Source organism: Leptosomus discolor, chromosome 3 (genome assembly GCF_034619465.1).
Source record: "Leptosomus discolor isolate bLepDis1 chromosome 3, bLepDis1.hap2, whole genome shotgun sequence".
Lineage (NCBI taxonomy): Eukaryota > Metazoa > Chordata > Aves > Leptosomiformes > Leptosomidae > Leptosomus > Leptosomus discolor.
In genome coordinates, this window is record NC_141393.1 from 30453275 (window position 1) to 30479255 (window position 25981).

Here is a 25981-nt window from a genome sequence, read left to right on the forward strand (position 1 = left end):
TAAAGTTCTGTTCTTAATAGCATTAATACCCTCTAATGACCGCTACGGTTATTACCACTAGATAACTGACCTTCTTGAACCTCTCTTCACATAGAAACCTTTCTCCCAACACAGTCAATTATTTAGCAGTAATGAGTGCTCTGTAAGAGATTATTGTTTAACCAAGTACCTTGACACATTGCTTTTTCCCTGTTATCTCTATTCTTCAACAAATGGTACATTTTTTTTCTATTATAGGCTTTTCAGTTCTGAGGATAGAGGCTGTGGTCTTATTATTTCACATGCAGAAGTTCATTATGTAATTGGCAAAGCTTCAGATATAATTAAAATCCTGAAAATTAGGGTGCTATGAAACACTGTTTGTGAGGAGCAACTGTGGCCCTGTAAGACAGAGCAGTTCTGAGGGCAGGTTTGAGATACCCAGGGAAAATGAAGAATAAAAAAAGAAACGTTGGGGATGAAAAGACACAATTCTCTAACACTATGTGGACAAAAGAAGGAAAAAATAAAAATTAATTTAAAAAAGACAGAAAGGTTCAGGAGCATAAAGGAAATGAAAGGAAAAAGTGAATGAAAGAACAAATAAGGAGCAGCAAGGAAAGCAGGGGATACAAATTAAATTTGGGTGGACAGAATCCATTTTCATAAAGAAATCTTTTTTGGCAGAGTCCTGGAAGCAATAAATATTAACAGATCTTTGTTACTGTAGAAGCATGAGAATTACTGGTTCAGTGAGCTCAACAAGAGGCTGGAAGACAAAACTCGTGAATGCTAATTTCAGTTGGCCTGATGACTCTCCCTGTAACTGGGGGGAAGGCTCTTCACCCTCCGCCTCAGTTTCCTTCTCTGCAAAATGTAAAGAATACCTTTTTTCAAAAGGCATTCTGAAGTTCATGTATGCTGTGCTCCAAAAATACCAAGCATTAGTAGCTACTAATACCATTAACTATGTCCTCTTCCTCATATCTTCTTAACGATGTCAGGCAGGTTATTTTGATTTCAAATTGTTAATATAAGATTCATGAAGCACCTTCCAATTCAAATGCTCAGGTTGAAGTATCTCAAGCATTTTGCACAAATTGAGTTAGAAATAACTTTTTTTTTTTCTAAAAGAAATCTTGCCTAATCAATTTGAGAGAGCAAGCATATTCTAATCAGTTTATTTGAATGCTGTGATCACTGTTGCTCCCTTTTGCTCCTCTACACACGAAGGGAGCTATAGTCAGATTGTGGAACAAAACCTGATGAATCTAGTAGAAACACCAGTGCGCTATACTTAGAAATAAGATAAAGTCAGGTATATAAAATCTGCATGGCACTGTTATCCATTACTTGCTCTATGAGAGGGTATTTTGGTACCAAATAACTGAAAAAAAGGTCCGTATAATGCCTTAATCCAGTATACGGTAAAGAATGTCCTAAATGAGTCCTTTGCTTATTTAAAAGCTGTAAATATCTTTTAATGTCTTGGATGAATTCCCATCTGCTTTCTTTCCTTGGAAAAAGGCCTTGAAAATTGAAAGGGGGGAAGTAATATATTTTCCTATTGCCAACACTGCTGCTATTTAGAAGACAACACAGGAGCCATGCCTTCAAATCATTTTTTTTTTACACAAATATCATGGTATCTCCTAAAACCCCAGCTTTTTTTTTTTCATAGTAAGTCTGTTACATTGATTGAGGTTTCCTCTGTAATGAAGCTACTTTACTGTGTAAGGGGACAACAGACAACAGCAGGGAGAGGGCCTTCAGAGCAAACTGCTTATGACAATACTTCCTATCTTAAAGGGGTTAAGCTAGATATTTTTTCTTAATGAGAAGGCTCGGAATTTCTATTCAGTTCTGGAAAGCACTACAGGTAGGATTGTTCTGTATAGAACCCTGGCAAGTAAACAGTTTACTACACTGGCAGAAAATGGAGCAAGAAGGGTTTTTTTTTTTATTATTTGTATAAAATATATTGTTGTTTCAGGCTGTAGTGAAATAGTTTCTATTTAATTGCAGAGAAATCCTAAGAAGGTTACAGCAGTGAAACATTAAAATTCTAAGGGCAACTAATAACATTAAAACTTTATAGCCCCAGATAGAATAATTTAGACAAAAACAACATGAACATATGTTTTGTGTAATAATAACAAACATTTATAGCTGTCAAGAGAGAAAAACACAGGTTTATGCACACCTTAATGGCGTGCATGGGTGAGCATGAGTATATTTAAAACATAATATATTACAAAATTGACAGCAGGCATGACTCTTCTGGGTACTATGTTAAATCAATGAATAAATTACCAAAAGTGTGCTGTGGCTGTTTGGATGTGTAATTGAGCTTAACGTATGTAGTGTTATTTCAAAAGAAACTGTTCAAGGAGTTTCTAGACCAATCCACTATGCATCTTTACTAAGCTGTTTACAAATAACAATAAATGAAACTGTCTCACAGTAGGAAGGAAGTTTAGTTATACACATTACGTAAATGGGAGAAAAGTTAATTTTAATATGTTTTTCAAGAATTAAAAACAAACTTATAATATTGCTAGGATTCACTGAATTGGAAATCAACATTTTTCATGTTCCTTTTTAGATTTATTTTAATTATCTGCTACTCTACAAACAAAAGTCTTTCTAGCAATACATGTCAGGAATAAGTCCACTGAGATAAATATGGATGCTCCATACAATATCTATACTAAAGAGTAAGAATCAAGGCCCAAATGAATGAACTAGCAAAAACATGATCTTAAGTATATTCTATTTATTTTCTAAAACATTGCCTGTCCAACAGATAAAATGTTTTAAAATACATTTGTTTATTGGATTATAAACCTATGAAAGTAACGTTTAAACCTTATTGTTGTTGACTAGTTAATAAAAAAAATAACATTTGCAAACTAACCCATTAATTATCATATTTAGAAAAAACAGCAGGGCATATACTTCCATTCCTTGTTTCAGGGCTGTTTCATCTTACTACATCCAGTTTGTAAAATAGAAACTGGTCTTATTTTCTTGCATTCCTCTCTATATTTTGCTGGTTTAGTAGTACTTGGTTATTATACAATGCTCTAAACTCTTGCATCTCAAATCTAAGATAGGAAAAGCAGCCTGTACAAGTTAATACTTGTACTTAGCACACTTGCAATCTCCAGGAAAATTTGCCAAACCAACAGCAAGGACAGAAAAGACAAGCTGACCTCATTCACCTCCTTCTTGCCCCCCTCCTCTGAACTGACAATGACAGTCCTTGAATGTAAGCAATCATAAATGCACCATTCTAGACTTCTGTTGCATATTATACCTTTAAGTGACAGTATTTCAGAATACATGGTGCTGAACTCTTAAGCAGACCTGAACTTTTTCCTTTGCAATTTTCTCTCTCCTTTCTCACCATTTTTCTCCATTTCTTAAAGGATGATGTGACCTGTCAGCATTGACCATACTTGTGATGTTCTTAGGGCTCATAAACTCAAGGATTAAGGCATTCTGCACTAAATGCCTGGCTTCTTTCTAGAACACAATTGCAAAGAGGAAAAAGAGGATGAAGAAATGAAGTGTACATGCTCAGATGAGCTGTTCTTTCTCTCTGGCCTGATGATGGTTCATAAAGCATGCTATGGGGCGATTCTAAAAGAATATGGCATACCACCTGTCCCTTGGTCAGAAATCTCATTTTACGTTTAAAGCCATCTTAGGTTAACTGTCATTAATGTTTACAGCTGCCCATGGGATGTGGCTAAGTACACTACCACCACACATATTTTTCTGCAGTTACTTCCAGGTGTTTAAGGAACAAGTCTAAATTTCTAAATGCGATGTAGTCCCCACTGTATTTCCCACATTAGTTACACTACCCTGGGTAAGTATAATTACCAATAAATTAGGAGCATCTGAGATATTATAGGAAGGGCTTAATTAAAAATCCTGGCAAAATACTAAAAAAAAAAAAAAAATACAAAAAATATTATCCATAAGTTACTAGACCTGACATACAAACTTGCACATGCTTTTACCATAAGCATCTGGCAGACTTTTAATATTTAAGTCTATGTTTCACCAAGGCCTCTACTGAAGAGGCTGGGTGTTTTTTCCCCCAGTGTAGATACAAATAAAGAAGTCAGGTCACACAACTTTCAGCATTGTATTCTGCTGCCTTCTAATAGATCAGCTTAAAAAACTAGCAAAATCTGTAACATCACTCTGAATCTAAACTTTAAGTGTAGTCAAGTGTACTATGCCACAAGACATTTAAGAAGAAGTCAGATTTAAAATGCAGCACGTCCAAGTAGATTTTTCCTTCAAACGTTGTTTTTACCTGATTTCCCTTTTGTGATCACCCCAGTGAAGAATAGCTGCTTTAAGTGTACAGCTGAGACTAGAACTGAAAGATTCTATAGATTAAATTGTTGCTAGAAGATGTTGTTCTGAAAACCTAAAATAGGAACTGAATTGGAAAAAATGGAATGCCACCCAATCACGCTGAATATAATAGTAATTAAAATACTTCAAAAAGAATAAAAACATAGAGAAGATAAAAATTTACCTTTATCTAATAGTATCTTTGTTCAATCAGTGTTCCTTTTGTTCTCTATTACACGTTTAATCACTCTTAGACATCAACCATAACAGCAAAAACTCAAATACTGAACTGATAATTAAACACAGTAATATTTATAAGATGTTAGTTTTTTCTGTCAATATGAACACTTAATTTAATGCACAAATACAATGAAAGTAAAATTTCTTTTTAAAGATCAGAGGAGTGCCATGCCAGTCACTCTTCAATTGAATAAAGCAGTAATTTCTGTTTTCAGAGCAGTAATATAATTTTAATAAAATGACAAAGATAGAATGCTATTACAGAAGCAACAGTCTTCAGTAACAACAATTGGCAACAGCGTCCACATTAAGCTGCCATTTTTAAAGCACAGGATTTTTAGAGGACTATATCAAAAGAGAAAAACTAGCTTTTTTAACATGACTTTTTTAAAAGCAAAACATGGTGGAACAGTTTGGCATCAAAGACAATGAGAAAGCAACCCAGTACAGGAGGCAAGCTGAGTTTACTCCACTGAAGTCTGCGCTACTAGAGGTAATCAGGATGAGAAGTATGAGGTAAAACTGTATTGCTACTACCAGAGCTAGAAAAAGCAAAATAGCCCAGTGGAGAAAGTAAAAGAAAACCTTCTAAGCCCAACCTCTCGCTCTTACGCCACATTATCTGAACAACCCAAAATATTTGTCATCATGATGACTGGTAAACAGCACATGGGTAGAATACACATTCAAACTTTATTGCTTGAGCTGATCATGACGAATTTTGTCTGCAAATCAGCTATGGTGTTTATAGAGCCACTAGCTTTCAGTCCTACTATGCTCCCATCTGGGTCTGACCAGGCAGTGAACCCTGTGAGAAAAATCTCCCCCCACGCTCCTGTATTTTGGTTCACTTGTGATCCTGGTGAAATCCTGAACTATTTTGAAGAGCAACAGATGACATGGAGGGTGAAGGAGCAGGAATAAGAAATGAGGAAGGAATGTTAACTGGAAAGATCTGAATTTCCATTAATTTGCTCGTTAGTGATCACTATCTATAAAGCCAGTCACAAACTTGTTCCACCAAGACATTTTCAGTCTTCCTTCTTTTCACTTGATTATTCATGAATTTATTTTAGTGTTCCATCAATTTCTGAATTCAAATTAAAAAATAAAGAAAAAAGCTCTATTTCTCCTCTGGCTGTAAAAACTTGGCCTTGAATGGGCATACAGAATTCTGAGCCCACACAGAAAAGGAGACAAATAATAGCTCTGACAGGCTATCCTAGAAATTTCTACTTTAGAGTGGGAGATGCCCAGTTTTCAGCAAAATGAATCTGTGTATTTGTGTGTGTATGATACCAAAAACTTATTAAATTTGGATTTCTCTTGAAATCTAAGAAGCATGTGAAACAACAGGCAGACATGAATAAGAGAAGCTTTCCACCAATATGCACTGCTGAAAATACATTCTATTAAGAATAACAGAAGAAAAATGCATCAATACAATTGTATAGCAAAAGCTGAATGAACGTATACTGGCAAAATAAAAAATCAAGGCCTCCGAGTGGTTAATACTTAAAGTCACTTAAGATAAATGTGTTCATACACATACATGCACAAACACACTTCTGTTTTTATATTTTCAAATAGAGACCAAACCCAACCGGGACTTTTGCCTAAATAAAACTTGTCCAGTTGGTCCAGTTACGGAGTTAGTCTAGTTATGCATGTGAAGTTACAATAGCTTAACATACTTTCAGAGTTTCAGATAATAGTGTTCAAAGATTCAAACAGCATTATGATAAAATTTGCCCCTTGGGCGTATGTCAGTTTAAATATCTGTTCTCATCAAGTTCTCAGACTGCACTTGTTCTCAGTGGAGTGATTCAATTTTAAAACATCTTTCAAACTGAATTTGATCTATGTTTTCATAGAAAGTAGCCTTCCTTATTCTTAAAGTCAAAAATCATAATTTCTTCGTTAACTGTTTAAGCGTAACTGTTTCAATTAACAGTGATGGCTGTTAAAGAGCCTACAGTTGCCAAAAGTAATCAATATACAGTAGTTAGAATCACCAAGGTGTAAAAATTATAGAAGCATACTATAAATAGCACAGATACCTTGGAGTCCTTGCTCACATCTTCAATCAGAATATAACTTTTGATACTTTTGCAGTAAATATTAGAATATGTTAGCTTAAAAAGGTACCTATGTTTTATAACAGGATTGAATATTCTGCTTAATAGTAGATGCAATTTAGCTGCAAAAAATATGACTTTTAAGTATGGCTCTGCATTTTATACTTGGTAGTGAGCTGAATAATCCAGCGATAAGGTTACTTCTAGATTCAAAGGAAAAAAATCAGGAGCTCTGCTACACTTACAGAATTTTGGCTTGTTAAAGATTATTAAAATTATTTTAGATACCATGAAAACAATACTGACAATACAGAATTTGCAGCAAATATGCAAGGAGGTTGATGGATATATGAGAAAAAAAAACCTCTGTGAGCTAAAATGGAACCCAGGTTTGCTTAACTAAGACTTCAGGGACACAATTTCATGAAAAAATAGCAAAATATTTAGTTAACTTGTGATATAGAGAAGTTTTAACAGGGCTTATGTAACAAAAAAGAAGAGATTTAGGACAGAGCTCATATTCATTTGTCTTCTTTTATTGCAGTCCAAACACTGGCTGTTTAGCTTCATTCCTTTCTCCGTGAAGGGAGGCTCTGAATTAAACACAAAATTGTTCCTCCTGCCCACTAAAAGGCACACAACAATTCCAGAGAAACAGCTGCCAGTAAATAGCAGTCAATCTACCATGTGGAAGCTAACTCTACATCCAAGAGCCCTAAATCTTTTTTCAGGCACCTCTGATGGTTTTGCTTTCAATCATAAAGAAAAAAAATCTAAAACTATTTAAACAAAAGAAACATTTTCAAAATACAGCTCTCCCAGATATGCAACATTTAAATTTTTCTATCAACTGAAAACAACTTCCAAAAGCAACAGTAAAGTGTTACTAATCCATTTACAACCATATCTGCATAATCTTGCACCTTAGTCATTTAAAAATGTAGCTATTATCACGACCTATTACTCCCATAACGATGGGTTAGATTCATCCCAGGTGGCCTCAGTAATGCAGGCTGTGGATTTCCAGCCAGTGGGGAGGAATCACACAGCCTCTTTCCCTGTGAAGCAGCCCGCCGCCACCACCACGGTCCACAACAGGCTCACAAAGGCACAAGATGAGGCTGCCAAGGACACGATCTGATTTACAGCTTTTCCTGCAAGATCTCAGCTGTGTAAATCCTTACAAACAGCTAGCTGGAATGTAACATTCTTCCTCCGGAAAAGGAACAATAGTTTTGACACCTGCCTTTCTCAGGGTGTAGTGTGGAGAAAGCCCTTTAAAAGAGCTGACCAAAGGAAGGGTTTAAGGTTCAGTTTACTTGTGCCTGTGTTTGTGAAAAAGCCCTTGGTCTAAAGACCCTAAAATTCAAATTTTATGATCTTGGAAACTTTCTTTCACCCCAAAATGACTTGCTCGGTTAAAGCATTTTAACTAAGCAAGAACTTGTTCAACTATGTCATTCCTTTATTCTAGGATAGATACAAAATACAAGACAGAAGAGTCTTAGCAGTTTTATGATGAAAAGGAGGTATTCTGTGAATATTATTCTATACGCAATGTATCAATTTAAGATTCCATTCACTTAGAAACTTAAAGGAAACATTCTGTACATAGAAGAGTACGCAGCTACTTTGGCATTGCATGGGTTTTTGAGATCTTCTGCTTATCTGAAGAAAATTTCACTTCAAAGTGTGATAAAGAGAGGCACTTTCTTGGCAAGGCACAGGCATTGTCAATAAAAATACCTGTACCAGAAAGGTACTAAAAGGTACTAAAATTCTATGTTTTCTTTCTATTTATACTAAAATTCTCACGTAAAATTTTTCAACTAATTCTCAGAGTCTGGTATAGTACTTTCAACAAAGCTTTTCTGCCCAGCTGTCACGATCACATCTTTGATACCCGTCAGTATATCCCATTTATCTATATTTCTTTTTTCAACAATTTCTACAATTAAGACTCACTATAAGTCAGTCCCATTCAATTTTCCATATTCAGGCTGTCAGTTTACTGATGTCAGCTTCTGCTACTACACTTTCCGTTTCCTTTTATTCATCCACTCTAAAATGATGTGTAAAATTATAGTTTCACCTATCAAATCCTTCCTGAAGATACTTTTTGTTACAATGATGGCTGGGTCTGTGCACATTCTAGGTGATGGATGTAAGATTAAAAATATGTAACTTATAAAGCAGGGTATTAAAATCTAGAAAACTGAGGAACTTTATTTGTCTAGCTGCACTAAAAGACACAAATATTCCTCCTTCTTGCTTCCTTCTTAGGTTCTTTTCATTGTCACATCAACATAGCTTGTTTTGATTAGCTTGGAAATTCTTAACGGATGTTTTCAATCCTATATTTGGATAACAACTAATATAAAAAGAACTCAGTTGTGTTTCACATGCTCCAGTAAAAACACTGAAAGACATGCTTACTCCTCGCAAAACCAAAATTTTGTCTATTGACTTACAGAAGGATTTTGTAAATACTGCTACCCTTTCTATCCATTTGACCAACTCACCCATGGTTCAAACGCCCATCACAGAACTTGACAGGTCAAGAATACCATAACACCACATACTAAAATACCTAAAGCTAAGCAAAACAATAACTGTAGATGCATTTTTTCCTAGTAGGGCAGAATTAATCACATCATTAGTACGTAAGAATGAGATCACAGTATCTTTAGTCTAGAATTCCAAAGTTCCAAAAGATTAAGAATTGAAATGTCACATGAATGATTTTAAACTGTTCAGCTGTTAGTCACAATAATACTATTTCTGTACAGATAGTATTGTAAATATTCCACAATTTAAGACTATGCCTCAGTGGCAACATAGCAGAACCTTCTGTTCTTATTACAGGAAATCACCTCCCCTATCACCATCTTTTGAATTAATGAATGGTGAGCTACTGATTTGCTGTAATACTTTTCAACACAGAAATACTTTGTAAGGTATTATAACTTATTTTATTCATCAGTGAAAAGTAGTAACTATTTAACTGTGCCCAAGACTATCCAGTTGTTCTGAACAGAAGAGACTAATGCTGTCAGCTGAAACCAAAGAAGTAAGATGGCAGATGGTAATTACTGATACTGGAAGTAAACCTGGATAAAGGTGGTTGGACTTTCAGTTTAATGTCTGATCTATAAGATGCTGGATTCACCGCATAAAACTCTCTCATGTCTAAATGGGAATGTGGCTTATTATGGACACATTAGAGAAAAAAATTACTTCTGCTAAAGTGCAAATACCAACTTTCCTTGTACATTTCTCTTCCAAGAAAAGACTTGATTAAGTCATGAGATAACTGCGGACCAGGATGGCATGTGTATCATCAGATGAAATTCCCTTTCCATATGTCTGTACAATGTCAGAGATGGAAGTCTGATTTCCATTTCATAATCTTTCAAATTGTTACTGATGAAGTGATGGCTATTTACTTGACATTTTATTCCACAATATTAAGAACATGAGACACAGGACTGAATGCATGTATCTGATCCTGAGTTTGTGGATGTGGAAGACAAAGAAAGAGAGACTATAGGTTAAATAAATAAATTCAGTTTGAGGTGTGAAGTTTTACGAGTCCCCTGTGAATTAAGAAACCAGCAACCCAAGTAAAATGATCCCTCCAGCATGTGCCAGTCCAGCCCTTTCAGTAGAAGCAACTAACTCAAGGAGAAGAGAATGAAAGCCAGTTATACATGCCATTTGACAACTTCAAAACACTGACCACTACAATAATATATGCAATACTCCAGTTGCATATATTGGACACTAGAAACCCAGTTTTCAAAGTGGTTATGTAAGTAAAACCACCAGATTTTGAAATCATGCTCTCTGTTATCTGTTGAAAATATTTAAGACTGTCCCAATAATAGACTTTCCCTGTTTTTAAATAACGGAAGACATCAGAAAAAATACCAGTGCGTTGGCTTTAATATGCATCACACTGATGTCTGGTGATTAAAAATCTAGAGCCGATAAAAGACACTGAGAAAAAGCAAAATATCACAAATTGATACTTCTCTGCACTGATCACAAAGATGCCAAAACACTTCATTTTTACGTTCCTTTTGTAGTCATAGCAGCATGACTGGATGGCCAGGACAAGTCAGAAGTCTGAAGTAATAAAGAAAGGACTGTTACCATTCTGTAACCTTTGCTCTGCCTTGTCCATTTCACAAATTCATCCTCATATTAAAACACTGAGCAGGATGTAATTGTTCTGGACCACAGTGTTTAGTCCACCAACTAGGTTTGAGACCAGTGTCACTATAAAACTGTCTGTCAAGGAGCATGCCCAGAATCCCAAACTTTGGTAGATATTAAACAGATTCACCAAGTTTTCATTTTTTTCATGAAAATCACTTTGTGTACTGAAGACTGTTTGTTTGGAATGGCTGTAAAAACTGTAAAATTATGCACATCTGCGTGGGAGATGATCCTGGACGGATCACATTAAAAGGAAATTACACTGGCTTTCTTTTTACCTTTATACAAAGTTTTGTTTAACCACTTCGGACTCTGTTATCCTGAGCCATCTACTATTTCTGTGATATTAGGTTTACTTTAGTAAACATATTTTTACCTCTTCTTCTAATATTCTTCAAATCCTTACTGCTTCTATGATTAACCCACTGACAGACAAATCCATTACAGAGTTAAGAAAATCTTCCTAAAAGTGATTTTTACCTGAGACAACTAAGATTTCAATGTTCTAAGTATCAGGCTTATTGCCTTAACCAGTTCTATGCTTATTTCTCTGAAGCAGGAGCGGAAAAGTAGAAAAGTTTTCCAGTAATATAGCTATTTTTCTGGAAAGGAACATGTCCAGAAGTACAGACCACTTATATATTTCTAGAGTATAACATTATTCTTTTAACCTACCAGCCTTTAGGTTCTGGTGTTATGCTCTGAACTGTTACACACAAAACCCAAAATTTAATTCAAACATTTACTTGCAGAACAAAAATATCCAGATCCAAAAATTATAGTCATGAACTAACTGTTCAAACGCATGATAGGAGTAGAACTTACAACTGACCCTACGGAATAACTATTGCATATAATTTTGAATGAAGGAGAAGGTCTACTATGGGCAAATGTTATTAAGATTTGTATAATTTTCAAAGACATTAGTTACACAATTAACTTACAAACTCTTCAGAAAGCAATGAACTTTTCCACCAAACTATGAGTTAAATGGATCAGCATAATATTCAGGCAGTAACATTAACAGCCACTAGGCAAGGAAGTACATCACGTTATTTTTCAATACCACTCTTCACTGTTTATTGAAAGCAATACTGTTCCAGTAGGCCTTTCCTGACGGAGAAGTGCCCAATTATAAAGAGATCAGTTATAAAACAAGTGGTCTTAGACATCTCCAGAAGGTGAAAAAACACAAGATAGACACATATATGCAAACATTCCTCCTATTTTCCACATATTTTAGAATATTACTTACTATTTCCATCAGAAGAAAACTCTTACTGTTAGCTGTGTCTTAAGGTTCTGAAAGGAAGTCAGATATGTGTATGTCATGTTTACTACTCATAATGTTAGATCAGTACTTGTTGGACTGTATCATGCCAAGCAATACTGAGATTTATTTTTAAACGTACTTCTCAATGGCAAGAAGGCAAAACCTTATATCCTCCAATTTAAGCTGAATACAGACATAATTTGTATATTTATAAAAATGTCAGAATAATAGTTTTAGTATATATTTAAAGAAGAGATCACATTGTTTTTCTAAAATTGTACAAAGAATGCAATACAATGGAAGAGCTTAGGCATCAGAAATATTTAAAATCCCTTCAGTCTTCTATAGCAATCACAATAAACCTCTATGAAACTTACATACAATAAAATGAAAAGTTTCATATGCAAAAATTGAATTCTCAAATAGAAATGTTGACAATGTATTTCTAGAGTACAGAATGCCCCTCTCTCCCTTCTACTCTCCATTGCTTGCATAAAAGATGCCATAGCGCTACGAAAACATGTTTAAAAAGTCCTAAGGGAAAAGTTTCCTAGGGTCTTTGAAATTTCCCCTTTTCTTATTTCTTTACAGATTTCTAACACCAACACTGTTCCTGTAGTTTCTCAAACAAGGCAAAAAAAATATCCTCTAGATATAATTTTTAGATTTCCTATTATACTTCTCAGGTTCCTTTTAGGTTTTGAAATAAATGCAAACTGAAATCTACAGTTATATTGCCAACTGTATTTTAATTTTAGTTAATCTTTCAGCACAAAGACGTAGGTGGTATTTGACTGCACTATTGCCCATACTTACAAGAATCATTAAAAAATGTGGTTTAATTAATTAAATAATCTGAAAATACTTTTTGGCTGGCCATTGTTTTGTCTACTTGTGTTTTCATTTAACTGTAGGCACAAAAAAAGCATTGCTTTAGGTTCTTATCTCTATGATAAAAAGCAGAGGGCAAAGATCTACCACCTATCCATATGAAAAATTTACTGCAACATAAACCATGCCTCCACTTCTCCCTTTTCAAGTAAATATTTGAATATAATTATTCCAAGCTAGTGATTCTATAATTTTCATAGCAAAATCAAGCTGGATTTTAGAACACTTTTTATGTGATAACTTTGATTAAGTTAAGACTTTAGGCCACGAATAGTCAAGCTGTTCAGAGATATAGGGTTATATTATTGGCAGGGTAGAAACTTAACTTTGAGTTAGTCTGTTTACGTTAACAGATCTAACTACAAAACCAAGTGTTGCTCCACCATCTGCTTTCTAAAGTAAGCGCTATGTAGCACAGAAGCATTTTCCACCACGCAAGTGATGAGGGATATCAGTTCAGATTGTGTCTCCTGCATACAGGCCTTTTCCTGTATTTTTGTTTCACTGTTATCCTTGTCTCTTTCTCCACCATCTCTAAGATCATTCTTGCTAGCTAGAATTATGGTAAGAAAACACCAAAACATTTCATGTAATCATAGCCAAGAGTCACTCTACAAATTACTATCTAGGATGCACTGAATATCAAGGCAAAGAATTGCCTGGCACCAGAATCTGAAAATCTACTCAGCACAACCACATCTGTTTTTTCTACAAACAGGAATCTTGGGGTTTTTCCTATAAATTTTAGACTGCTGCATGCAAGATATTAACAGTTATTGGATTGCTCTGCTGCATATTCACTGCTTAGAGCACACTGGAAAAATCAACACTTTCCAATGTACCCTCCCCAACCACCTTTGCTTACTAGTGATGGTTATGAAAGGTCATGGAACCTATGCCAGGAGTTTCTGTTGTGTGTAGTGTCCCTACACTGCTTGCACCAATTTGAATAAGCCTGTTTTGTATCTAAAATGAGCTTACAAATATTAAGTTTGGCAACTGGTACATACTATAGCCCTCTTTAACAATTAATATCCACAAAATGATGATAGATACCATACCTTATTCTTAAAAGTACTCGTATTCAGCACATGCACTATTATAGAGAACTTAAACTCAGAGGAAAAAGATTTGTGAAAAGGCATATGACCTTCTTCCCACTACAATGGCCATCCCCTAATTAAGCAATGCATCTGATAGTCATTAACAGGAATGAGATAATGAATCACTTTCTCTCTTCTTTGTTAATTTGCTGTAACCAAGCGGCTAATGGATGTCAGAGCTGAGTGATTGCACTGATTATAGTGATTTATAGTTGCAACAAAACAATTTAAAACCATTCTGATTATTCATGTTAAAGATGCTTTATGTTTTGTTTACTAAATGTTTTATGTTCCCCCTCATGCCCCTCTACACACAATGAGACAGGCCTTCCTGGAAAACTTAAAAGTACTAAGATTTTTTTTATTGTTTCAGAGTAAGGCATTTCATTTTGTTTATAAAAAAAAAAAGTTTACCCAGTAGAAATGAAAAGCCTTAGGGTGTAAAGAAAACTTCAGTGGTGCTTAGTTCAAAAGAAGACAGAAATAAGAGGAAATAAGGCAAACTTCAAGCCACTTACCTTAGGGCTCCCAGTCCCTTCCTCATTCTCTGCAGACACATCAGTAGCCAGTATCTCTGCTTTGATGATATCCAGAGCCCTAAGAATCCAGCTGTGTTGCCGTTTGATTTGCCTCTGTAGTTCCTTCCATTGACTTGCAATCATCTGCAGCATGTCCTTCAGTCCTTCTCCAAAATGAAGGGGAAAAAGTAAAAGCTGTAAACTCAATTGCATCTTTAAATATTATTCTTTATTCAAAGAATTAGCATTAAAAGAATAAATGCAACAAGAATTTTAATGTATTTTCTCAGCAATAAATCCAAGCACTATTATTGTTCATACTGCAAAATAATGCTATAAGGTCAAAACATTTCTTTTAGTCATCATGTTATATTTTGATTATGTTTCAGCTGAGAATTTCAAGAAAAGGAAAATCACACATAAACTGTGATTTCTGTGCAGTAGGGAATGCTATGGTAATCTCACCCTCTAATAGCTAGTCTTCATCTCAAAACATGTCATAATCTTCCAAATACATTTTTCTTGCCTCCAACTCCTGTAAATATTTTCTGTAGTTCACACACTACAATTTTCTAAGTATATGACGACATGCATTACCCTTCTCTGCTATGGCTTCTATACCTTTTTAGAACCATACACGGTCACTAATTTCCTATAGCTTTCACATTACACAGATCTGTCTGATGCTGTGAAACAATAGAGGCACAATGTATAACATGATCGGAAAATAGTAGATCAAAGGATACCTTCAACCTGAATGAAAAGCACGCTAAATAAGCCAAAATTAGGACGGCATTCTGCAGCAGTATACACTGATTAAAACACTATTATCATAGAAGTCACACAAACATCTAAAAATATAGGAGATGGTGGGGATAGAGAAAGGGAAATCTCTCCCTCTCTTCTTGTTTTAAGGCCGCTGCAGAAAAAGGCAAGCCTAACCAAAGGAAAAAGGTATTTTTAATTTTAATCTAGTCCTCATAAATATATTAGAATTGATGTAAGAATTAGTTTAAGTGGCAAAATAAAGCTTTACCAATGCAATTACCCATGTATGTAAAAATACATATATATTCGAAATCCTAATTCATTATCTTAATGTTATTTCCATAGCACCTACATCAAAGAATGTGTCAGTGTGAAGTTTTCAGTGATGTGATTTCAATTGAAACTCAGCTGAGAAGCAAGACCAAAATAAAATGAACAGACTATTTGCAGGCAGTATTTCATTTTATAAGTATCACTGCATTGTATGCAGTATATGAAACATTTATAAATCTTGAAGGTCAATCTGATAATGTAAATATTAATAATACATAAGGAAGTGAATATATGCAGTAATTTACAGCAATGCTTCTTCATTCTTTAATAGTCTGGAGACATAAAGACTTGCAATATTTCAGAAGGATTTACCTGATTTGTGAGATACAATAAGCTCAAGAAGTTGACGTCCTTCTTCTACCACTGCTTCTTTTAAAGCACAGTGGCTATCTACATTCAACTTAAAACTCTGAAAAAAAAAAAAGGAAAAAAAAAAGAGAAAAAACCTCAGTATCAGACGTTGGAGAGGCAGTTATCATAAAACACACGTACAAATTACTTGCTGCTTTTTATCAAGAACCACATCCCCAATTACCCAATAGCCAAACTAATTTGTGATACTAAAAGCTATTGATATTTTGGATCTGGGCTCAAAATGTTTCCATTAGATCAGCAAAGTGCATCTGTGTTGAAACAGCTGACAAATCTAGAAATTCATTAGGTTTTATGAAAAGTCACAACCCGTAGGCTATATCCGGAGTAACAGTGTTCTATAAAATACACTAAATTTATGCCACCACATACGAGCTCTGTTTTTTCAGATTTCTTTGAAATGTTGGTGATAGCACTATTTATGAAACCATAAAAATATTACAGCATTGAATATATTCGCCTTATGTGCACTCATACAAATCTATTAATATTGTGTTTCTGAGCTAACTCTCATATCCATTTTCAAAGAACTTCTTTAGATCTTTGCATTCTTAATTTGAAAAGCAAGTATTTTTCATCCTTTTTTTCACTAATATTTTTGTCAGATCACAAAGGATCTGTGCTTTAACAGTCATTAAAACATTTTCTTTCTTTTTTTCAATTTATTTTTTATTTTTACAAATGGCATTGAAATCTAGTAATAGAAACTGGAAATAAGACCTACTATACGTTGTGCCATTTTATACACCACTGATAACTTGGATAAATTTGTGAATTATTCGCCAGAGCTTCTCACTCATACTTGTGTGTAAGAAAGAGAAACAAAATACAATAAAGAAAGGGGTACTTGCTGTATTTAATCATAAATCATGTGCAGCCCTGAACACACACATGCAACTCTTGTTCTCTTTGAAATGTCTATGGAATGAATGAAAACAATATTTGACCCCCTGGAAGAAAAGAGTTTTGCCTTCTCTTGGGAATGAGTTAACTGGCACAGATGAAAGGAGACTTTGCAAGTGCACATTTGCAGCTTCTGGTTTTTATAAAATTTATTTATACTTCTCCAAATTCTAGTGACAATGCTAATACTGAACTAGCAGACACCACAAAATACTCAAAAGCCCTCATTTCTTAGAGAAGCAACCATTTCCTTTCTTTCCTAACTCCTGTAGTCAGACTGATTGGCGTAGCAGAAAATAAAATTGCCAGAACTGTAATAAAATGATGGTTTTTTACTGTATTTGTCATGGTTGAAAGAGGCATGTTGCTCAGACAGATTCTTAACAGTCTTTCAGGCAGCAGTGTACCTGACAGTTAGTGACAGAATGTTTCTGAGAATTCTCCATTCACATAAAGAGCAATAAACAGGAATTTTGCTACCTTCAGCATTTTGTCTAGCCCAATTTTCCTTGTTCAGGCATCTGAATATATTGTTTTGTACCAGCTGTTGAACAACTGGGTCAGCCAAAAGAAGTAGAAAAGGAAAAAGAATGCCTAGTTTATGTCTGGCCCTTTCTTAAATCTGGAGTTTTATGAACCCAAACCTAGAAGTTCTTTTTCCTTTGAAAGAGCATGTCTGAACAAGCACTGACAATATTTAATTTACTGTTTACTTAAAACAGGCTTGTACTGAATAGTTTGTAATCATGCACTTCACAGGAAATGCACTATGCGTGTGCCTCACACAGCAAAAGAGAACCTAAAGGACCTGAGAGTAGGTTGTGTAATTTCATATAATTGGAAGTTGAGTATAGATGCAGCTGGATGTGGCAGTGTCTTGAGATGATGTGGATGTGTTTGATAGGAAAATTGGAAAAGATGAGGTATTCTTTTTCATTAGGAAAAAAAAAAAGAGACTCGCTGTCCTAGAAAAGATTCATTTAACATAACGCACCAGATACTACAATACGGCTTGATTTTCAGGTGCACCTATTAACCAGTAATAATGTTAAACTGAAGAAGCAAAATATGATGAATAAAGACGGGGCCAAACTTTTGGGTTTTGACTAGCAATATTCTCCTTGTGCAAAATTCTGATTTTATGGATAAATTATGCACAGCACAAATATCGTGAACGTACATGAAATTTAGCAGAAATAAACTCTTATCAGCACAGAGGCATCAAAAGGAGGGAACCATTCATGTAAGCATAAATACAAACAGAAGTAAAGGAAACTGTCAGTTGACGAAGTATGAGTTCTGGCTTCAGTATCATATATGTATATATCATTGGCGGGAATTTCCTGAGAAAAAGGAACAAATGGACAAGGAACACTGGACAGAATAGCCCTCAGTCAGTGCATCAGTGCTCAGGGTCCCTCATACCTGCACAGCTGAAAATGTGACACATGAAAATGGCAGACAGAGTCGAAGATGTAACAAGTATTACATGTATATACAATGGAGAGATGCAGATTTGCACAGCTAAAGATAAAATCAGGCCAAATATTTGGAAGGGAGGAGGACTTTCAAACACAGAGGTCCTCTCCCTTCCTGGATATTTCCCATTCCCTACTGTTTACTTATGGCATTTGGAAAATTGTAACTCTAACAGCATGTGCCCCAGGTACTCTGCTCCCCTCCTCCTCTGATCTTCCCTGATAATGAATGGAGCCTTTGCATCTGAAGAGAGGAAAGAAGAAGAGGAGGGAAGTCAATTAATCAAAGCCATTTTTCCAGACATATTTGCAGCTATGGAGCAGTCTAAATATCACACATGAGCACATATACGTTATGGAAAATGCATGTGCACTGGCCTGAGAGCAGCTTTTTAAAGAACACATTAATGTCATCCCTAGCATTACACTGTATATAATGTAGTTTACAAGATGTAACAAGCAAAATTTCCTTATGAAGTTCTCTGCACTTTTCCCAGTCACCATGCACCTATATATAAATATCAATTGTTTTTATTTAGCGAGAAAGGAAAAGTGAAGCAGGAATCATGCAGTTTTATTAAAGCTACAGCACTGTAAATAAACAGGAATAAAGACTCCAAAGTGTAAGTACAAAGCCCCAGGAGTGCTATCCTCTGTTGACTGCATGGGGTAAAGGAGCCCAGCCATCACAAAATGAAGCTGTTTTAGGAAACTGATTGATCCATCAGACAACAATACTGCAGAACCTCCATGGGGAAAAAAGCAGCACCTCCTGATCTATACTGGGCTCTGAACACACTAAAAATAAGGGAGCGCTTTTCCAGCATATATTAATCTCTCCCTCTCAGCTTATTTGTTTGTACAACTGGGGACGAGAAAAAATATTTGAAAAAATATTTATTTGAAGTTCCCCTGAGGATTTATTTTATGGCTGTAGACACTTAAGGTTTAGGAAACTTCTACTGAGTAGGTATCCTACAGTATGTACATATCGAGCTCTGATACGCAATCTTGCGCTGTTTTGCAACCCTCTGTACTTAGCAAATCCTTGTAATTTGGTAAAACACAACCTGGGTCTTGATCTATTCATATCTACAGTAACAACAATCAACTATTAAATGTTTTTGTTTCCAGAGGCACACAGACTTTGTATAAGCATGTATTGTTTTAAGTCATGATGTGTCCAGCTAATTATTGCCAGCGTAGTATGTCTCTCTGAAACACAAATAAGCAACTTTAGGTACCACGTGAACCTACAATGTATACATAAATATAGATTAGTTTAAATGACACAGCAATTTACACCTATTGCCAGGTTAAGGTAATGTATTAAAAGAAATATTTTGATTTTCTCAGTCAATCACACTATTAGCATGTGTGGTGTACTGGGGTATCCCTGGGATGTAATTGTCTTGAGGTTCATTTTTGATGTGTTTAAACACCTTTGAGAAAAATATCACTGCTTCCAGGGCATTTATTTTTTAGAGCAATGGTACAGAGAATTAAAACTATCTCAGTGACTTACGATTTTAGAATTTGAAATAGAAAGCTTAATTTAAAATTTCCTAATAGTAATTTGCATTTTTTTGCAAAACCCACAATATTACTAAAATATGGACTTCTATACTTAGGTACAGTTGAATGTGTATTTTGGCTAAGAATGTAGCGCTTTTAATTATAACACTCACTGTGACAGATAGAATTCAACTGTGAATGTTTAGATTGATGGGAACAGTTTCTAGTATAAAAGAAATGGGATTCATTGACTGAGACAATCCTGAAAGGATAACCAAACTCCCACAAATATCAGCAGCATTATGTTTTGGATAGGGAAACAGTTTCAACACACAGTAAAGTTCTAAGAAAATGAAGCAATAAACACGTGTCACTTATTTATATATAGCATATATTATATGTGCTATATACTGATAATCTCCAAGAAAAAATAATGTTGAAAATTTAATTTTCTTTTTTTAAATAAATTACCACATTTCATTTGTCTTAAAGGGAATATGACTTAAAACAGTTCCCGAAAATTTATTCTTATATTCTTAATACACAGTTACTTTTGCAACTGTATTGGTCCTGGCACAGTTACCTCCCAATAGCTTGCCATGACAAAAAACCAAGATATCAAGTACTGAATTCAACTTTTGGAAAAGTAGGTATATATTTTTTCTTTTTCTTTTTTTTTTTCTCTCTTTTTTTTTTTCTTGAGTTCGGACCACACAGAAAATTTCTGCTTGGTCACTGTCTAGCATTTACGTACTCGAGTTAATCACCTAATAAGCCATGTAATAATGTAGTGGTATTTTCATACTCCTGAACGCTACCTGACAATGACATTCAGTAATCAATCAGTAATCAAAAAAATAACTACCATGTAAGCTGCGCTCATATTAACATAGAAATGGTCATATATCTAGCATTCTAATGAAACAATACTAAATATGTAATTGGACAACGGTTATATGAAACGGATATTCATATGCAATTTCTACATAGAAAAGATCCTATCTTCTATTAAATAGCGCATTTCACACATTACATCTCCAAATATATCATCAAACTACCTGACTTTTTAACAATTGGGAAATAACTTATTTTGGAATGCCTCACATTTTTCATCAGGGATATAAAGCCTACTTAGTATTAGAAGACACTAGGATATGTTTTCCTGGGAACTGAACATTACATGTGAAATGGTACCAGTCAACATCTCCTTTGTTCATGTTTTCCATAAAACCCAGATGACTATAAACAAATTTTTATTTTCTTCTTTTCTTTTAAGCTGTATTTGTATCTGAGTGACATCACCTGTTAAACAGAACACAAGCACTATGGAAATGGTTTATGCAGCGCCATAGTCAAGGTTTATTTTTACCACAATAGCAGGGATTCTACATCCACATTTTAAGCAGAACATGGTGAATTCTCCTCTGAAGCTACGGCACCCACTAAGGGTTGTCTTCTTTCCCCAACACTGAGAACATACCCTCCCTACAGCAATGATGGCCAAAGGGCCAATTACCACCAACTGCTAAGCCAGTCCCTAATGCCTAATACAATATGACCATCATTTTCCTTAGATGAACCACGTATTATTTCCTTCTGTAACCAATGGCAGCTGGTAGATATTTTTTAAGATTGAATAGCTCGTGGAAAGAAGATGTGGTCTTCTTCCCTCTGCAACAGTAAGAAAGCTTTAAAAGACAATAATTTCTCGGGTTTCTCTGGGGGTAATTCCTTCCACTGGTATCTGTAGGCAGATAAAAATAAGCAAAATAACAGTACCACTATGCTGATTCACAGTATCAGATTATAATCTAAAATGCCTTTAAAATTCACATAAAACTGATTTGGGGACCTCACTACTGAAATCCCATAATCATCATCTCATGCTGGCATTGTGCCACCATAGATGGAGACCAGATGCAAGAGAGTTTGACTGCTCAGACAATTTCTTTGTGTAAGTTTATCAGTCATTTAAACATAGCATTAACAGAACATTCTGAGTTCAAAACGTTTAGTAATGAGATAATTATAGAAACCCTGGGAATGATTTTACCTTCTGATCACTGATACGCACGCTCCACCTTTCACTTGATCTGAGTGTACTTTTTGCCTGGGAGGACCAAGCACATTTATGAAGAGACAAACAGGTGGGAGTTTAGCGAAGAGCAAACGAAATACGTTTAAAGGTGGAAATGGTGGAAGATTATAAAAAATAGACAAGACTGACTAAACAATGATTAAGAGAAAAGGCCATTATTATCTACTTATATTCCATGAATCTGAACACCCAGCAGAAAGAAGACTTATAGTACAGTATCAGAGACTACAGCAGATGGGACTAATGGAATTAAATTAAGAAAGAGAAAATTTGAGATAAATACCAATGAAATTGCCCCCGAAAGACAGATCTATTAGATTGTGTAATAATCTCCTAAGGGAAACACAAAAGCCCTTGAGATCCCTTTAAACCTAGACTGGAGAAAAATATAGGAGTAAGGACTGCAATGAATTGGGCTGACAGAGCAGTAGCCTAGGTCCTTCACATGCCAGAGAATTTGATGGGACAGCAAAACTAAATACAAAGGGGCAGGCTCTACCCCAGTAGTCCTACAGTAATTCACACTTTTGTAAAACCACCTTACCCCTTTCTGCTCTGTCACAGCTTCTGCCATTCCGGTAACAGGCAATCAATGTTTTTGCCCTTTGTTACCTCTTAAACATGAATGGCACAATCTTCCTCACATTAAATACATTAGGTCTCCAATTTCTGTTTCTTATTCCTTGTTGTGTTTGTCACCTCTTAGGTAACTTAGCCAAGTTTTGAATGCATAATTTTAGATGTGGAGAAAAACGATAGTTAGCCCAATCCTCCAGGAAGCCTATTTTGCTGATTTAGTTTAGAAGGCATAGAGGCTATTTTTGCACATATTTTGTATTTCAAACTCACGCGAATTCTGCTGCTGCCAACTGTAATTTCCTTTTTGTGTTTCACTACATAAATTTCTCTTTGCTTTTGTCTGTCTAAACTTTTTATATTGTTAAAAAAATAAGTTAACGTAAGACTTCCTAAATTGAATCTCAGTTTATTATCAAGAGACAAGGGATGGAAGAACAGAGGCAGGAAAGCACACAGGCAAAGTGGCTATACAATGAAATAATTGCTAAGTTGCCATAAGCACGGTGAACTGCACATCCAGTCCATCATATATAACTATCCTTGATCGTTTCTTGTATTCTTGAGATACTCAGGAAATAATCTGCAGAAGTCACAGTCTTCTGAATCCTTCTTCTATCAAGACATTTGTCTGGCTGATCTTAACACATTTCTAGGTACATTTCCTCCTCCTGAAGACGCACCACACCCAAAAGCTATTTCATCAAAATTTGCCTAAGTTGTACAGTCCTACCAACATGCAGAAAAAAGCCAACCAAGAAAAAAGGGCTTTCAAACCCAAAGAAAAATTCATGGGGCATAGCAGCCTTGGCAAATATAGAGTTGTTAAGGAAGAAAAAAACCCATATATTCTTCAAATAAAAATTTACTAACTTACAGACCAAAAAGCACTTGCTGGCACTAAATAACACTATGTAGTTTTAGAACAATCCTTGAAGGATTTTAGTTCTATTAAAATGTCAGAGGAATATGAGGTAGATGTAATTTGCTTTTTATATATTTACAGATAGAAGGTTTTATGCAATTTAAAGGTGAACAAAAATACCTTCTTAGCAAAATATATCTAATAAACTGAGATCCCAAGTTATTAACCCAATTCATCTGTAGAATTAAGAAATTTTTAAAAAACAAATATGATAGGAGATATAAAGTAAAACATTTACCAATCAAGACCTCCATTCGTGCCCTGAATTTTCTATATTTCTGCTGAAAGCTTTGGCGTTGCAAACACCAAAACACAGACAATTGTATTACTTCTAGTAGTTAAAGTGTAGAATGATATTATGCCTCTGAGACACATAGCACAGAACCCATGGGAGTGGACCATAGCTCCTGGCAGGTAAGTAAAAGCAAATATAGTACAAATATAGTTTAAATATTGTTAAAAGTGTGCTTTTTGCCCTTTGAGATCTTGGCATTCTATTCTTTTAAAGACTTCTAATCTCAGAATTTTTTTTTTTAATAAATTTCATTTCACTTTCCAAAACAAATTACAGACTACATCTATATTGGTCATACCAGCATACTAAAATTTCAGGCAATAGCAAACATTTTAATAGACATAAAAATACAATTAACAGAGTCCCTACACAAGCATTATGCAATTTATTAATAAAATAAATATTACTTTCAAACCAAATTCTTAAAGGTGTTTCAAAAGTTGTCACAGTGTTAAATTCGTGTAAAGAGCATGACTAAGTTGTCATTCAAAGAACGACTATTCTGCAATTGCTATAAAGCTTCTAAGTCAGAACTTATGTGAAATATTTTTTCACTGAAATTTCCTGATCAAGTTCGTTCCAAAAGTTTTCATTTTATATGGCAATTTGATTTCATTATATTTTCATAGGCACTGAAACCCTGGCATGTAAACAACTTCTTCTGCAGGCCAGGCACACAATGGACCCCGTAGAATCTCTAACTTTCACCACTTAAACTTACAGTATCTGTGGTTTGGGATACCTCAGCACCCAAGAGTTTTACAGTTTTGGGTGGTGAGATTTGAGAGGGGATGAACATTTGTAACACTGCCAAATCAAGTTACCCTGCCTTGTTCAGCTTCACCCACAAGTGCAAATTAATTTAAACATTTCCCAAAGTCTGAACAATCTGGGGTGCAACGTGCTCTATGACAGCATTTGGCCTTGTTTTCTAAGCAAACTACATCAGGTATTTAATACATGCTCTGAGGAATATACCAGTCTATTCTTGCATGTAAAACACTGTGTTTTAAGGATCTCATCACTCCCTCCTCCAAAGCAATAAATATTAGCTTAAAAGCATCCTGGATATAAGCGAAAATAAAACACTAATTTTTTTAAACCTCAAACGTCATGAATTGGGGAAAAAAACCCCAACACAGCAATACAGTTGTTCTTGAGACATAGATCAAACTTGTTCATACACTGTATTTCCATACACCTAGATCAAAAGACTTCAAAATCCTCACAAGCAATAGAGTTTAGATTTTGGACATTACAATTTTCCCTTCTCCTTCAGTAGAAGAAACAGAGCTACTTCAGGATGACGTCTTAATATGATTTGCCTCTGGTTTAATGTGTCCTCTCTCCAGAGACAGCTGCAGCTCTCAGAACTAGAAAAGCTGGGATGGCCTCCTGTGGAGTTAGTCAACAACTAATATGTTACAGGCAGGCCCAACAGTGCTGACTTTTATTATGGGGTCCTATCCCCTTTCGACACACTACTATGTAAATTTGGGGTGGTAGCACAGAGAAGAAAAGGAGTCCTAGGACTCAAGTAAATGCAACATCTTTTTTTTCTTCACAACTGTACAAAGTACCTACACAAGGTTAGGTATCTGCATATTTGGAAGACGGATTTAGAAAAATGTAGTGCTCTTAACAGTATTCAAACTATTCAGTCTCTGGAAAAATTATTAAGAAATTATTGCTTGTTCTACAGGCTTGCACAAAATAAACCTCCTGAGTGGGACTGTGTGGTAATATCTGGTAGCAATAGTATGCGAGGACAGTAAACGGACAGTCCCTTCCCTCATTAAAAACACACATAGTAATAACAGATCTCCATCACAACAGATCTCATACTTCTGTGATTCTGGGAGCATAAACACAGCCCACTCTTTCTCCTTTCAAAGAAAAGATATGTGTCAGCAATTCTTCATTACATGACCTTATGGGAAACAATTTCAGATCAAGTGCAGTATTTCTGTATTGGTCAGGACAATGGTACTGTGATTAGACAGAAAGATACCTGGATTTTCTCTTATATACCTGATTT

At 35.1% G+C, this 25981-nt stretch overlaps 1 protein-coding gene across 2 annotated transcripts in view; it reads right to left on the reverse strand.

Moving 5' to 3' along the window:
• AKAP6 (A-kinase anchoring protein 6) overlaps positions 1 to 25981 on the reverse strand; it is a 224518-nt gene that overhangs the window by 122138 nt on the left and 76399 nt on the right. Inside the window, exons 5-6 of one of the 2 annotated variants that reach the window (XM_086463168.1) lie at positions 16094 to 16190; positions 14681 to 14844 (exon numbers count right to left, since the gene is read on the reverse strand). In XM_086463168.1, coding sequence (XP_086319294.1) covers positions 14681 to 14844; positions 16094 to 16190 — 261 coding nt within the window. Of the gene's footprint in view, positions 1 to 14680; positions 14848 to 16093; positions 16191 to 25981 lie in introns of both variants that reach the window. The other variant, XM_086463167.1, reaches the window with a different exon arrangement.